A 16,796-nucleotide genomic window follows, 5' to 3' on the forward strand; every position below is an offset into this window, starting at 1 on the left:
GGCTCAAGTGGTTAAGACGCTGAACAGGCTGTGGAAGGTCAGTAGTTCAGCAGTTCGAGACCCGAGTGTGCCGCATGACGGAGTGAGCTCCCGTCTCTAGTTCCAGCTCCTGCCAACCTAGCAGTTCGAAAGCAAGAAATTGCAAGTAGATAAATAGGTACCACTCCGGTGGGAAGGTAACAGCGTTCCGTGCGCCTTGGTGTTTAGTCATGCCGGCCACATGACCACAGAAACATCTTTGGACAGCGCTGGCTCTTCGGCTTTGAAATGGAGATGACTGGCTTTCGAGCAAGGGAACCTTTACCTTTTACAAGAACTGTACTGGGGGGGAAAATTCAGCCGTTAAAAATATCGACCAGGATCTAAAGAACCCCAAAGCATGTTTATGCTCAGATGGGCCTGTGTGGAGTTTGGCTTCTGATGGCCCCTGAGGCTCCCCAACCACACAAGTGGCTTTTTTGAGGGTCACGGAGATCTGATGTGAAGAGGGGCCACACCAAAAAGTCCCACCACCACACAAACAGTATCAATCTTACACAGCCGAAGAGCCAGCGCTGTCCGAAGACTTCTCTGTGATCATGTGGCCGGCATGACTAAATGCCGAGGCACACGGAACGCTGTTACCTTCCCACTGAAGCGGTACCTATTTATCTACTTGCGATTTCTTGCTCAAAAGCTAGGTTGGCAGGAGCTGCGGCCAGAGATGGGAGCTCACCCCGTCACCCGGCACTCGGGTCTCAAACTGCCAAACTACAGACCTGCCACTCTGCAGCTCAGCGTCTTAACCTCTGAGCCACCGCGGCCCCTGTTCTAAAATAGCCCCACCATTTTAGTAATTTTTTTCGGTTCTTTTTTTCCTGACTGTCAGAGAGCTCTGAAACTTAACACGGCATTCAGCGACTGATTCTAAGGACTACCAAACTCCTTTGAGAGGTAATGACGTTGATCTTTCCTTCCAGAGTTTGAGAACTGTATCCTTGACTAACGTCACCTCTTTTCTCCCCGTCAGCGCAGACTGACTTCTTACCATGGGCCCGGCTTGGTCTCCAGCGCTTGTACCGGCGGATAGCACACTCGGACACAGACAGGATTCTGATCTAAACTTGTCGATTTTGTAATCTGAGGCGGGTTCCTCTTAGGTCTCAAATCGCCACTCAAAAAGCTTTTGGCGTAGGAGGCCAAATCCGGAACGCTGACGATACGGCTGGGCATGTCGTCCATTTTCTTCTTCTGCTTTATGATAAAAACAAAAGGACGTGACACACACTTAAAGGCTGTTGGATATTATCAACACCGGCCATACTGCAGCTTTCCCCCAAATCTAACTTTGTTTTATTTATTTATTTTATTCAATTTCTAGCCTTCTCTCTCTGCACAGTGGACTCAGAGCGGGGTACAGCAAGTATAAACACAATCAATTAACGTGGATGGAGCATGAAAATATAAGGTATTAAAGCCTATGCCATCAGATGCTGAATTTCAGCTACCAGTAGATGGCAGTCTGTGACACAGTTAGCAGATCCCAACCCAACCTATGTATGCCGTGGATGGAATAACACATGCAAGAGAGTCGGCCACAGTAGATGGAACAAGAGATGGAGCAGGGCAGGGGAGGCCAGTGTAGATGGTTTACTGCCGCCTCAGCCAAAGGCCCTGTGGAATTGCATTAAATCCCGCAGGGCTTGGATCTAACTCCTGAGCGTGTTCCACCAGCTGAGAAATCTCTGGCTGTGGTTGAGGCCAGGCAGACTTCTTTTGGGCCAGGGACCATGAGCAGGTGTCATAGATCCTGTTGCTCTGAATGTAAGAGTATTCAGGATTCTTGGCACACGTTGTATCTGTGATTGTTCAAACGATCCTGAAAGGTTATTATCCACATATTACAGATGTGAGGGAGGAGATACTGAGAGCATGAAAACCTGCAGTTTAAATCTTCAGGGAGATAAGCCAGACATAACCCAATGTAATATAGAATTGACCACTAGAAGGAGCACAGACCACGCGGAACAGAAAAAAGCTCCTGAAGAAACAGGAACTTGGAAGTGAGGGAAATGAGACTGCAGAAGAGCCCCACGAGCAGCAAAAACTTTTACTCTTCTTGCCAACTTAGTTTTCACAGGAAGAAAAATCTAAATTGCAGACCCACAGGCCACCATCCGACTGGCCTAGTGAAATAATTGTGTTCCTAATTTTGTGCAGGATTGTAGTTACGGAATCTAGATTGCTCTATGCCTAATCTTGAAGATATCCACACTTTGAACACTGCTGTGACTTTCCCTCAGCCTTTCGAATCTCTTTCCATTCTCTGCCAAACTCTGAAAAGGCACCCCAGCCTTCATCAGATACATGAAGATAGTGGTTCTCCACCTGTTTAGGTAGGGTTCCTGGCTCAGTGGTAGAACATCTGCTTTGTGTGCTTGTGGGTTCAATCTCTGGCATCTCCCGTTAAGAGGAGCAGGAAATAGATGACATGGAAGACCACTGCCTGAGACTCCGGAGAGCTGCTGTCAGTTAGAGTAGACAAGAGAAACCCTGATGGACCAACAGGATGTGTCAGAACCAGAGGTCATTTCGGGGGGGGGAACGCGGGGGAACGCAGTTCCCCCAGGTGAGGTGCAGGGGGGCGGGGCACACAACGAAGCCCCGCCCCTTCTTCTGGCAGCCCCCTGCTTCCAGCCTCATTCTGTTGCAGAAGGAGGAAAAAGCAGGAGGGTAAGTTGGCGTCCTCCCCCTCTGCCTGGCCGAGACCACTCCATGTGGCCTCTGCAAGGACTCCCAGCCCCATCCAGGAGCTTCCCCGAGGTAGCTGTGTTAGTCTGTTGTTGCAAAATAGTCCAAGAGTTCAAATAGCACCTTTAAGACTAACAAATAGCACCTTTAAGACTAACAAATAGCACCTTTAAGACTAACCTTTAAGACTAAGACTAACTGAGTGGTGGGTGTGGTTATATGACACACTTCCGGTGATGGCAGGGGGTGTGGCATATGCTAATGAGTTATGCTAATGAGTTCCCCTAGCTCTTTTTCTACGAAACGACCCCTGGTCAGAACAAGGAAGCCTCATGTGTGTTCGTGGTAATCTTGGGCTCCCCGAGAAACTTAGCATGAAAAAAGTCAGTAATGTCAAATAGGCTTTTTAATATAATGTGTCGTCCCCCCTGTCTTCCTTTGCAAGTCATAATTGAGTGTGAACTATACTTCACAAAGGCATTCTTGGTTCACCAGAGGGGTTTGTCACAAGACAAAAAACGACCAGGCAGAACTTTGGTATTAACTGCCCATGTTCCCTGGGCTATGCCCCAGAATCTTGTACCGTAGAGTGATAAAGACCGAGCTGTTCCGGCAAGCATTTTAATAGTCGACTACACTACCCTTACACATAATTATCAATACTTAATAACAGATGTCCACCACGTCTTAATCTTAACTGTAATAGTTATATTTTGAGATTTTACCGATTGTATTGTTTTGACTTGATATTTTATCAATTGTATATTGGTTTTCAACTATTGTAAGCCGCCCTGAGCCGCTTCAGCGGGAGGGCAGGATAAAAGTCTAACAAATAAATAAATAAATAGTGCAACCTGTCAACAGTTCTGAAGCAGTCTGGAAAAGCTTTCCTGAAGACAGAAAGGTTTTTTTTTTTGGGGGGGGGGGGAACCCTGCAGGGCATTCTTTATTTCCTGACACTGAGCAGGACAAAAGAAAGGGAGTGTGGTGTGCTGGTTACAGAGCTGGACTGGGCAGACCCGGGTTGCCAGTCAAGAAGATCAGAGTAACTGGTTGGCCACTGCTTCACACTAGATCAGGGGTGTCAAACACAAGGCCCGGGGGCCGGAACCAGCCTGTCCTGGGCTCTTATGCGGCCCGCAAGCAGCTGGTGCAAGGGAGGGAACAGGAGACTGTTTGGGGGGGGGGAGTGGGTGGAGCCACTCTGATTGTGGCTTCGGTATAGCAGAACAACCTCATCCACAGCAGTCAAGCAGCGCGGGAGCATCTGCTCAGCGCTGTACTGCTGGGTCTCCAGTCCACCCACACAGGTTTTCCTTTGCACCCCCCTCCCATCCCCTTGCAGGGAGGATACAACAACTTGGAGCTTACCAGCTGCTGTCCTTTATACAGCTTGTATCTCCGGTGCCTGGCATTACGTTTTATGGCACACATGGCCCGGCCCAACAAAGTGACATTTATGTCAGATCTGGCCCTCGTGACAAATGAGTTCGACACCACTGGACTAGATGGACCACGGGTCTGATTCAGTAGGGCTCTTCTTATATACTTATCACTGGACGACCCCAGTTATTTCCTCTAAGCCTACCTTACCTCAGAGTGTTTGGTATAGCCAGGGCTATTTTGGGGCAGGAACGCACAGGAACGGAGTTCCAGCTGGCTCCCGAGTTGGCCACACCCAGCAGGAACTCATTTGCATAATAGGCCACACCCAACAGCAGAAACTCATTAGGATTGGCTACATTAGGGGTGTGTGGCCTAACATGCAAAGGAGTTCCTGCTACAAAAAAAGGCCCTGGGTTTGGACAACAAACAAGGTAAACGGAATAAGAAGCAAAAGGTGGGTGTAGCTGCATGGCCAGACTTCTGGCAACAGGGGGCTGCGACCTAATATGCTAATGAGCTGTGGTATCAGGGTGTGGCTAATGAGTTCCTGCTGGGCTTTTTCTACAAAAAAAGCCCTGGGTATAGCTTAAAAATGGAGAAGGAAGAACCATGGTTAAGTCCCGGAGCTTCTCAAAAAAGTTTACTAGCTAGATTAGAGCAGGGGTGTCGAACTCATTTGTTACGAGGGCCAGATCTGACATAAATGAGACCTTGTTGGGCCGGGCCATGTGTGTCATAAAATGTAATGCCAGGTGGCGGAGATATAAACTTTATAAAGGACACAAACACAAAGGGTTTTTTTTACTTAAAATAAAAACATGCTTAAAACATTAGCACTCTTGCAATATTTTCTTTATTTAACAGTGTCTGATAACTGACACCCCTTGCTCTGAATTATTGCATCAAAATGTCTGTGCTGTTGCAATCTTGATGAGTAGGCTGTTCAGGTGTGTACCTGTAAGCTGCAAACCTACGATGATGCAGCAGCAGCAGAACTGGAAGAAGAAGCAGAAGACAGCCAGTTCCACTGCGGGCTTCACAGAAGCCCTCCAGGAGCCTGATCTGGCCTCCGGGCCGCATGTTTGACACCCCTGGCTTGGAGTACTTTCCCCACCCATGCCATGGCCTTTCCTAACACGACCTTGCTAGCTGGCTGCCTGGAGCGGAAGGAATAAGGAAGTCATAGGCTTTTAGTACTGCGTTCATTTATTTCTGTTACCTTTGCAACTGGAGCCAAACACGTTGAAGGATTCGTGTTAAATGAAAAGGATCGGTTGCGATGAGGCTTGGTACTGGACACAAAGGGAGGCTGAAGTTGTCTGCCATCCTGCCAAGAGGAGACATATAGAGATTGTCCCAGGTTGCCCCGAGCTTTATTTTACAGTTGTCAAAAACGGAACCCTGAAGAAGCTTTGAGAACCGAAAAGGGGATGCAGTCTGGTATCATGAATAAGAACTAGACACATGAGCGATTACTAAAACCAGAAAGGGCATGGTGTCTCTTCCCCCACTGGGTGTGCAGCTGCACTGTGCTATGCCCTCCATAGTTACTTTTGGCAGGAGTAGCAGGTTAGGAGCCCTGGGGTGGAGAGAGACGGCGGGACATGTCTCTAGGAGCTATGCACCAGCCTTAGGGCTGCCAAGCCACGGCGGGGGATCCGTGTGTCTTCACAGGATCCCTGCCGCGGGGGACAGTGATACGGCGGTGCACCGCCGTATCACTGTCCCCCGCGGCAGGGATCCTGTGAAGACGCACGGATCCCCCGCCGCGGCTTGGCAGCCCTAACCAGCCTGCTGTTGTATGTAATGGGGCTGAAAGATGGGCATGCCGCATGTTGGTTCCTCCCACCAAGAGATGGATCATGCCTGAAATAAACTGAACATGGAAAAAAAGAAACAAAACACTGCAATGAAACCGAAAATTCTTCCCAGAATCCCATTGAGATTTTGCTTTCTGTTCCCTATGGATGCACCAACAAACTTCAGTTTTGAAATCATGTGAGATGCAAACCAGCTGGATTTTCAGTGAGACAGCTTTACGCGTGTGTTCAGCTCTCCCAGTGAAATCAGAGGGACTGAAAAATCAGTTTCCTTTGGCTGGACCGCGAATGTTATGCATTTCTGAGCGTCTTTATCCAAATCAAATTGTGAAGAAGTGACGGAAGCAGCTGATTCAGTTTTCATTTTCAAATGTAGTTAGGGAAGTGTCTTTGCTTTGTTTTTCATGCTCTTATCCTCTTAAAATGTAGGGGAATTCTATTGTTGCCTTGCGGAATAGCACTGAAAATAACGTGGTTGTCCTAATCCCTGCGTTGTTTAATATGTCATGTTAACATTTGTGCTTTCTTCCAGTTCGGTCTTGGATTTCTGCAATCCTAATCCTTTTACATGGCTTACTTCCTGGGCCTTTTAGTGCCTATGGGCACCTTTGAAAATCTGACCCAAGGCACAATAAGAACATAAGAACATAAGAGAAGCCAATGTTGGATCAGGCCAATGACCCATCCAGTCCAACGCTCTGTCACACGGTGGCCAAAAATATGTAATGCCTGTACCTGGGACCCGGCACCTGGGAGCTCTGAAACTGAGGACTCCATGCCTTTAACATCATCAGAAGCACGAGAGTCCTCACCAAACCTAAGTGTTGGGGAGGATGAACACCAAACCCCAGGACAGTTTGCACCTGAAGCCGATCAGGCAATGCCTGGCCCCAGCAACACGCCACCCGATTCTCTGCCACCTGTTGATCAGCTGAGGAATCAGAGACGCCGGGATTTGGCAACCAGGTGCAAGGAGGCACGCTTGCGCGGTTGGCGATCATTAAGCCCAGATTACTAACAGACTCAAGGACTTCGGGAAGCCGGGCTAATGAGATAATGACCCAGCACGCTATTTTAACAGACCGCTGGCTGCTAGCAAACTGTGCTGGCAAACTTGTCCATTGGACCAGAAGCTCTGCATCTCTGACTCTGTTTGGCTCCTGACTGATTTCCCGGTTCCTGACTCCAGTCCGCGTTTTGACGACCCCTCTGGCTCTTGATCCTCGGCTACGCTTCCTGACTACGATACTGGCTTGTTTGGACTCTGACTATCGGTAACGTTTGACTACGGCTTGGCTTTGTGTGATTGGGACTTTTGCTCCGACTCTTTTGATCTCTCTGGCTGGACTCTTGGACTGGACTGTAAACTCTCCCTCTCTGCCTTGCCCACTGGCCCTGTTATGACAAAATACCAGGTGCCATCAGGAGATCCACCAGTGGGGCCAGGACACCAGAAGCCCTCCCACTGTTGCCCCCCACCAAGCACCAAGAATACAGAGCATCACTTGCCCCAGACTGAGAGTTCCTAACTATACCTTGTGGCTAATAGCCACTGATGGACCTCTGCTCCAGATGCTTATCCAGTTCCCTCTTGAAGCCGTCCATGCTTGTAGCCACCGCCACCTCCTGTGGCAGTGAGTTCCATGTGTTAATAACTCTTTGGGTGAAGAGGCACTTCCTTTTATCCATTCTAACCTGACTGCTCAGCAATTTCATTGAGTGCCCAGGAGTTCTTGTATTGCGAGAAAGGGAGAAAAGGACTTCTTTCTCAACCTGCTCTATCCCACGTATAATCTTATAAACCTCGATCATGTCACCCCTCAGCCGTCGTTTCTCCAGGCTAAAGAGCCCCAAGTGCTTTAACCTTTCTTCATGGGGAAAGTGTTCCAGCCCTTTTATCATTCCAGTTGCCCTTTTCTGCACTTTTTCCAATGCTATCATATCCTTTTTCAGGTGTGGTGACCAGAACTGTACACAGTACTCCAAATGAGGTTGCACCATTGATTTTTACAGGGGCATGATGATACTGGCTGATTTATTTTTAATTCCCTTCCTAATAACCCCCAGCATAGCGTTGACCTTTTTTATTGCAGTCGCACACTGTCTCGACATTTTCATTGAGTTATCTACTACGACAATCACAAAATGGCTGCCACGGGAGGTGGGGCCAACCACAAAATGTCAGGGAGACAGGTTACGCAGAACTCTAATAGCACCGCTTCAGTAGTTCAGGCAGAAGCTCTGTTTAAAAAATTTCCTTTCAATCTGCCCAGCCAAGTACCACCCAGCCCTGCCCTCCTTCTAAAAGCCCTTGGCGGGTGCCAGGAAAGGTGACAGCGGGCACTGTGTTTCCCACGGGCACCGCGTTGGGGACCCCGGGTTACTGGATGTCCCACCCTGCTGATGATATTGATGTGCCCTGTGTAACCCGCCTTGAGTCTCAGTGTGAAAGGCAGACGATAACTAACTGTAAATAAATAGCTTTGAGAACTTCCTGCAGAAAGAAAGGTGTCACTGGTCCCAGCTCACGTTCTTTTTCTGACTTCTGTGCTGCGGGGGCATCCCACAACCATCCCTCTGCGGCCCCAAGGTAAAAGGTAAAGGTCCCCTTTCTCAAAAGCCAGTCGAACCCGACTCTAGGGTTGCGGTGCTCATCTCCGTTTCAAAGCCGAAGAGCCAGCGCTGTCCGAAGATGTTTCCGTGGTCATGTGGCCGGCATGACTAAACACCAAGGCGCACGGAACGCTGTTACCTTCCCACCGAAGTGGTCCCTATTTATCTACTTGCAATTTCTTGCTTTCGACCTGCTAGGTTGGCAGGAGCTGGAACTAGAGACGGGAGCTCACTCCGTCATGCGGCACACTCGGGTCTCGAACTGCTGACCCTTCCACAGCCTGCAGTTCAGCGTCTTAACCACTTGAGCCACCACAGCTCCAAACCTTACCATTAATTCTTTGATCATCTCCTCTTTCTCACTGAGTTTCTCTTGCAAGCAGCTTATAAGGTGTAGATCTTCCGGCCAAGGGTCCTTCTTCCTCGGTGTCTCTTCTAGTTCTTTAAATCTGTGTCAGTTACAGAATGAAAAATGCTTTATGAGGCCTTTGAAGCACATAGCTCTACTCCTAAAGAGGCTGCAGTGCCATTAGCGTCTTGTCAAGTCCCCAGATTTTAAAGGACAGTCTGTCAAGGGGCTAGTTCGTTTCTCAAATGTCGGTCTAATTAAGGAAAGCTAAAACTGTCACTCCAAAGCCTCTCAGATAAGTGGCTAAGGGCACACCGTCTCACTGAAGCTCAGCATTTTAAAAAGTTCTGCCTACTTAAAAGCTCTCCCCTTATATTGGTGGGACTTAAGAAGTGCTTCCCTTGGGTCTGGATAAGGACCCTTCAACCAACTTCCCTTGGCCTGGATATTCATCAGTCCATCAAATTCCATACTGCCTACTCAGACTGGCAGCGGCTCTCTAAAGTGTCAGGCAGAGGTCTTTCCCATCACCTCCTGCCTGGTCCTTTTTAACTGGAGATGCCGGGGATTGAACCTGGGACCTTCTGCAAGCCAAGCAGATGCTCTGCCGCTGAGCCATGGCCCCTCCCCGCTTTGCACTGCCTCCCTCTCAGCTGTGCAAACCAGAACTCTGAGGCAGAATAAAATTCACAGGCACATGAAATACTTTTCTTAGGGCCAGTTCACTTACACAGTACCTCAGTGATGAGTATCAAGAACATCCCATGAGTTTACTCCTTCCCTCCCTCTTCCTCTCTGTCTACTTTACTTTATTTACAGTCCATGACCAGAATACAAACAAGTAAGAAGAAGAAGAAGAAAAAGAAATGACCACAACCTGATAAAATATGAAATTAAGGTATGCAAATATAAAAGTGTATAAACGTAAATTAAAACGAGTACGAATACAGATACAGCAGTTTCTACCATGGGATTTCTAATACAGAATACAATCAGCTACTATCTTCCACATTAAGTTGGGAAATATATATATAGTGAACGCAGTTTAATCGCTTGGGAGCAGAATTTAGCAACTTTCTGGGCGATATGCTCACATCAGAGAGAAGTATGTTAGTGATCCCAGAGTCGGAGATGTCAGGACAGAGCTCAAGTAACGGGGGGGGGGGGGGGGGTAAGGGAGAATTTTCATTGTAGAAAGAACAGGGAAGAAAGACATGCACCGTTGACTCTCTCCCACCACTCTTACAAGGGCAAAATCCCTCAGTCCCAGCAATTTTGTTATATTTGTCCTCGATAACTGAAGATGGCAAAGCTGAAAATCTAGCAAGAGTGAAAGCTCTTGTTTGACTGACATTTTCCAGATTGTAAAGATAGGAGGCCGGAATGAGAGAAAAAATGTTTATGAGGAGAAACAATAAAACTAGATGTTTTTTTAAATGTCAGGCTGACGTTCAGTGTCTTCCACTCTCTGTCTCAAAGATTGTCTAGCTAAATCTCCCCCCCCCCCCAATCTGCAGAACTTGGGTCAGTCACAAGTTCTGTCAGAGGTATTCTCTCAAGGGCAGTTTCTGTCAAGAGCTCTCTCAGCCCCACCTACCTCACAGGGTGTCTGTTGTGGGGAGGGGAAGGGGAAGGAGTTTGTCAGCCGCTCTTAGACTCCATTGGGTAGTGAAGGGCGGGGTATCAATCCAATCTCTCTTCTCTTCTTCTATGGCCTGGGCACCCATCTAGGTCACCAATCCATTTTCTACAGTGGCCGACCAGATGTTTTTGAGAAAACAACAAACATTGTACAAAGGGCACAGCTGCCCCCACTGAGAACCCCAAGCAAGCGGCATTCTGGCATCCACAGTCTTTGACCAGCTGAGCTCTGAGCAGGAGCAGGAGAGAGAGCTGTGAGAGAGGTGAGTGGGTTTCTTTTACTTGCTTTCAGCTGAGAGAATTCAGCTAAGGATATTTTGTGGGAAAACTGTGTTTAGCAGTGTGTGGAAGCATTTAGAGTTCTTGCAGAGTCCTGGATGATTGAGTGTGGGAGAGGAACGGGCATTGTTTGACTGGGATTGCCTGTAATTGAGAGGAAGTGGAAGGGGCATTGTTTTGCCTGTGATTGAGTGCCTGGGTGAATTTGAATTTGAATAGCTGCTGCCTGACCTCTGCTGGGGGAGGCCTCTATTTAAGGAAGCACCTTGCCAGAGGCAGAGGAGACCAGCTGAGCTCTGAGCAGGAGCAGGAGAGAGAGCTGTGAGAGAGGTGAGTGGGTTTCTTTTACTTGCTTTCAGCTGAGAGAATTCAGCTAAGGATATTTTGTGGGAAAACTGTGTTTAGCAGTGTGTGGAAGCATTTAGAGTTCTTGCAGAGTCCTGGCTGATTGAGTGTGGGAGAGGAACGGGCATTGTTTGACTGGGATTGCCTGTAATTGAGAGGAAGTGGAAGGGGCATTGTTTTGCCTGTGATTGAGTGCCTGGGTGAATTTGAATTTGAATAGCTGCTGCCTGACCTCTGCTGGGGGAGGCCTCTATTTAAGGAAGCACCTTGCCAGAGGCACGAGCCTCCTTTGCCTGTGGCTCTTAGCCTAGGGACTCTTAGACTAGGGGCTCTGTAAATAGCCCAAAAAGAGCCAGGCTCTTTGTCTTTCCCGTAAAATAATTTGACTTTGATAACAAAAACCACATAAATACCAAGGGTTTAAAAGGGGGATTATATTTATTTATTTTAAAAGAATTATGAAGCCAGAATGCCAGCAGGGGGTTGGGGGCTATCCAGTGTTTTGCACGGAGTGTCACATGTATGACTATCTGCCCACTGGGCAGAAGTCTTGGGTGTGTCCTCGGTGCAAGGAGCTCCTGGTTCTCAGGGAACGTGTGTGCTCCCTTGAGGCCAAGGTGGCTGACCTGGAGAAGCAGAGACAGTCAGCTAGGCGCACAGAAAAGACTCTCGGGGACTTGTTAGCTACGTCCCACTCTGGATCTGGCAGCCCCGCTGCTGTCAGGGAGCATGAGGGTCTAGGGGAAACAGGGCACCATGCTGAGGATAAGGGGAATGTGCCCTCAGAAGGGACCTCTTCCCCAGCTGGTGAGCGGCTCTCCTTTTGCACCAAGGAACCATCCCTGAGCAGGGTGGGAGGGGGGCTCTTGGTAGTGGGTGATTCGATCCTTAGGCAGGTAGACAGCTGGGTGGCGAACCCGCGTACTGACCGTATGGTGACTTGCCTGCCTGGTGCGAAGGTAGCGGACATTACGCGTGTTTTAGATAGGCTGGTAGATAGTGCTGGGGAGGAGCCAGTGGTCGTGGTGCATGTCGGCACCAACGATGTGGGGAAATGCAGTCGTGAGGTCCTGGAGGAGAAATTTAGGCTGCTGGGCAGGAAACTTAGGTCCAGGACCTCCAAGGTAGCCTTCTCAGAAGTGTTACCTGTTCCACGCGCAGGGCCGGAGAGACAGGCAGAGATCAGGAGTCTCAATGCGTGGATGAGACGATGGTGTAGGGGGGAAGGGTTCAGGTTTGTTAGGCACTGGGATACTTTTTGGAACAAGAGGGAGCTGTACAGGCGAGACGGTCTCCACTTGTCCCGAGAAGGAACCAGGCTGCTGGCACTTAAAATCAAAAAGGTGGCAGAGCAGCTTTTAAACTGAATATTGGGGGAAAGCCGACAGGAGATGAAAAGTCTCTGGTTCGGGTTGGCTCATCTGAGAGAGGTGAGGGGGTACCGGTTGCTTTTCTACAGGGAGGTGGATTGAAATTGTCCACAGAGGCCATGGCTGGTGACATGGACTGCCGGACAACGACTCGAGATAGCAAGAGGAAGGATGCAGGCTTAACTTGTAAGGGAAATTACAGCTGTTTCTATACAAATGCTAGAAGTGTCCGAGGTAAAATCGGGGAGTTGGAGTGCTTGGTGTCGGAGGGAAAAATAGACATTGTGGGTATTTCTGAAACTTGGTGGGATGAGGAAAATCAGTGGGACACAGTGATTCCCGGTTATATATTATATCGGAAGGATAGGGGGGGAAGGGTTGGAGGTGGGGTAGCTCTGTATGTCAGAGAGGGTATAAAGTCTAGAAAGATTGAGAGGCTAAGTGAATTGGATTCGCTTCTGGAAGTTCTATGGGTTGAAATAGGGGGGCCAAAAGGAAACTTAACACTGGGAGTTTGTTATCGCCCACCAGATCAAAAGATAGAGGAGGATTATAAAATGATGAATGCCTTAAAGATAGCAACTAGACAAAAACACTGTGTAATAATAGGTGATTTTAACTACCCACACATTGATTGGGTCAATATGTGTTCTAGCCGGGAAAAAGAGATTGAGTTTCTAGACACTCTAAATGACTGTGCTATGGAGCAGATGGTCACGGAACCTACCAGGGGAGAGGCGATCCTTGATTTGGTCCTAAGTAACACTCAAGACCTGGTGAGAGATGTAAAAGTGATTGCACCGCTTGGAAACAGTGATCATAATGTTGTTGAGTTCATCATTTGTACAAATAGAGAATTGGCCAAAAAGACTCACACAACCATTTTTAACTTTAAAAGGGGTAATTTCTCTGATATGAGGGGACACGTGGGGAGGAAACTGAAAGGAAAAGTAGAAAGGGTCAAAACAATTGGGGAAGCTTGGGATCTATTTAAAACTACGATCCTAGAAGCTCAAAAAATATATATTCCGCAGGTTAGGAAAGGCACAAACAGGTATAGGAAAAAGCCTGCATGGTTAACAAACAGAGTAATGGAGGCTGTAAAAAGTAAAAAGAATTCCTTTAAGCAGTGGAAAGCTAGTCACAGTGAGGCTGATAAAACGGAACACAGGCTATGGCAAATAAAATGCAAGTCTGAGGTCAGGCAGGCAAAAAGGGAATATGAGGAGCATATAGCAAAAAACGTAAAAACCAACAATAAAACTTTCTTCAAATACATTAGAAACAGGAAACCAGCCAGGGAGGCAGTGGGGCCCTTGGACGACCAAGGGGTAAAAGGAGTATTGAAGGATGATAGGGAAATGGCTGAGAAGCTAAATGCATTTTTTGCCTCCGTCTTCACTGTGGAAGATGAGAAGTGCTTGCCCACTCCAGAACCACTGATTTCAGGAGGGGTGTTGAAAGACCTGAGTCAGATTGAGGTGACGAGAGAGGAGGTCCTAAAACTGATAGACAACTTAAAAACTGAAAAATCACCAGGCCCAGATGGCATACATCCGAGAGTTCTGAAAGAACTCAAATGTGAACTTGTAGATCTCCTGACAAAGATATGTAATCTTTCCTTAAAATCTGCCTCCATTCCTGAGGATTGGAAGGTAGCTAATGTCACTCCCATCTTTAAAAAGGGTTCCAGAGGAGATCCGGGAAATTACAGGCCAGTCAGTCTGACGTCGATACCGGGTAAATTGGTGGAAACCATTATTAAGGAAAGAATTAGTAGGCACATAGATGAACAAAACCTATTGAGGCAGACTCAGCACGGTTTCTGTAAGGGAAGATCTTGTCTCACTAACCTGTTAGTGTTCTTTGAGGGGGTGAACAAACATGTGGACAAGGGGGATCCAATAGATATTATTTACCTTGACTTCCAGAAAGCTTTTGATAAAGTTCCTCATCAAAGGCTCCTAAGTAAGCTCAAAAATCATGGGATAGAAGGACAAGTCCTTTTATGGATCAAAAACTGGCTAGTTCATAGAAAACAGAGAGTGAGTGTAGGTGGGCAATTTTCTCAGTGGAGGGTGGTAAGCAGTGGGGTACCGCAGGGATCAGTACTTGGTCCACTGCTTTTTAACTTGTTCATTAATGATTTGGAGATGGGAGTAAGCAGTGAAGTGGCTAAATTTGCGGATGATACAAAGTTGTTCAGGGTGGTGAAAACCAGTGAGGATTGTGAGGCACTCCAAGGGGATCTGTCAAGGATGGGCGAGTGGGCGTCAACATGGCAAATGGGGTTCAATGTGGCCAAGTGCAAGGTGATGCACATTGGAGCCAAAAATCCTAAATATAAATACACATTGATGGGGTCTGAACTGGCAGAGACTGAGCAAGAGAGAGATCTTGGAGTTGTAGTGGATAACTCACTGAAAATGTCGAGACAGTGTGTGACTGCAATAAAGAAGGCCAATGCTATGCTGGGGATTATTAGGAAGGGTATTGAAAACAGATCAGCCAATATAATAATGCCCCTATATAAATCAATGGTGAGACCTCATTTGGAATACTGTGTGCAGTTCTGGGCACCACACCTTAAAAAGGATATTATAGCATTGGAAAAAGTGCAGAAAAGGGCAACTCGAATGATAAAAGGGTTGGAACACTTTCCCTATGAGGAAAGGTTAAAGCGCTTAGGGCTCTTTAGCTTGGAGAAAAGACGACTGAGGGGTGACATGATCGAGGTTTATAAGATTATGCATGGGAAAGAGCAGGTAAAGAAAGAGGTACTTTTCTCCCTTTCTCACAATACAAGAACTCGTGGGCACTCCATGAAACTGCAGAGCAGTCGGGTTAGAACGGATAAAAGGAAGTACTTCTTCACCCAAAGAGTGATTAACACATGGAATTCACTGCCACAGGAAGTGGTGGGTGCTACAAGCATGGACAGCTTCAAAAGGGAATTAGATAATCATATGGAGCAGAGGTCCATCAGTGGCTATTAGCCACAAGGTATAGCTAGGGGCTCTGGGGCAAGTGATGCTCTGTCTTCTTGGTGCTTGGGGGGGGGTCAACAGTGGGAGGGCTTCTAATGTCCTCGCCCCACTGCTGGACCTCCTGATGGCACTGGTATTTCTGGCCACTGTGTGACACAGAGTGTTGGACTGGATGGGCCTTTGGCCTGATCCAACATTGGCGTCTCTTATGTTCTTATGTTCTTATGATCACCCTCTCCATCACTCCCTCTTGTTGTTGTTGTTCAGTCGCACAGTTGAGTCCGACTCTTCGCGACCCCATGGACCAGATCACACCAGGCCTTCCTGTCTTCCGCCGTCCTCTGAAGTTTGCTCAATTTCATGTTTGTTGCATCTATGACACTGTCTAACCATCTCATCCTTTGCCGTCCCCGTCTTCTTTGACCTTCAGTCTTTCCCAGCATCAGGGTCTTCTCCAGTGAGGGCTCCCTTCTCATTGGGTGGCCAAAGTATTTGCGCTTCAGTTTCATTATCTGGCCTTCCAGGGAACAGTCAGGGTTGATTTCTTTTAGGATTGACTGATTTGATCTTCTTGCAGTCCAAGGGACTTTCAAGAGTTTTCTCCAGCACCATAGTTCAAAAGAATCTATTCTTCGGCGCTCGGCCTTCCTTATAGTCCAACTCTCGCAGCCATACATGACTACTGGGAATACCATTGCTTTGACCATGCGGACTTTTGTTGGCAGGGTGATGTCTCTACTTTTTATCATGCTGTTTAGGTTCACCATCACTCCCTCTAATCCCCCTTAATTAATTAATTAATTAAGGGGGATTAGAGGGAGTGATGGTGAACCTAAACAGCATGATAATTATTAATTATTTCCTTCAATTTATATCCCGCCTTCCCCGCAAAGCAGGCTCAGGGCGGGTTCCGACTTATAATGATCTACTAAATGCAGATTTACATCATAAGAACAGAATAACAAAATACATATAATAAATGCAATAGAATAAGTACAACACTAATACTAAGATTCCCACTCACTCTAGTAACCATCAGGATACATTTTACTTGATCAACATTCATATGTCGTGAAGAAGAAGGGAAAAAACACCAGCTAATGCATGACATGGAAGAGACTAATATGTTGTCAATGGTTTTCATGGCCGGAGTTCATGACTTATTGTAGATTTTCCGGGCTGTATGGTCTTGGTATTGTAGGACCTGACGTTTCGCCAGCGGCTGGCGAAACGTCAGGGCCTACAAAGCCAAAAACACGGCCATACAGCCCGGAAA

General features: G+C 47.5%; 1 protein-coding gene across 1 annotated transcript in view; it reads right to left on the reverse strand.

Annotated features, from left to right (window-relative positions):
- Positions 1 to 16,796, reverse strand: part of FAM184B (family with sequence similarity 184 member B) — a 98,322-nt gene that overhangs the window by 1,912 nt on the left and 79,614 nt on the right. The window contains exons 13-15 of the mRNA XM_015426267.1: positions 8,881 to 8,998; positions 5,336 to 5,443; positions 1,028 to 1,233 (exon numbers count right to left, since the gene is read on the reverse strand). Coding sequence (XP_015281753.1) covers positions 1,028 to 1,233; positions 5,336 to 5,443; positions 8,881 to 8,998 — 432 coding nt within the window. The remainder of the gene's footprint in view (positions 1 to 1,027; positions 1,234 to 5,335; positions 5,444 to 8,880; positions 8,999 to 16,796) is intronic.

Source organism: Gekko japonicus, unplaced genomic scaffold (assembly GCF_001447785.1).
Source record: "Gekko japonicus isolate JY-2015 unplaced genomic scaffold, Gekko_japonicus_V1.1 scaffold451, whole genome shotgun sequence".
NCBI lineage: Eukaryota > Metazoa > Chordata > Lepidosauria > Squamata > Gekkonidae > Gekko > Gekko japonicus.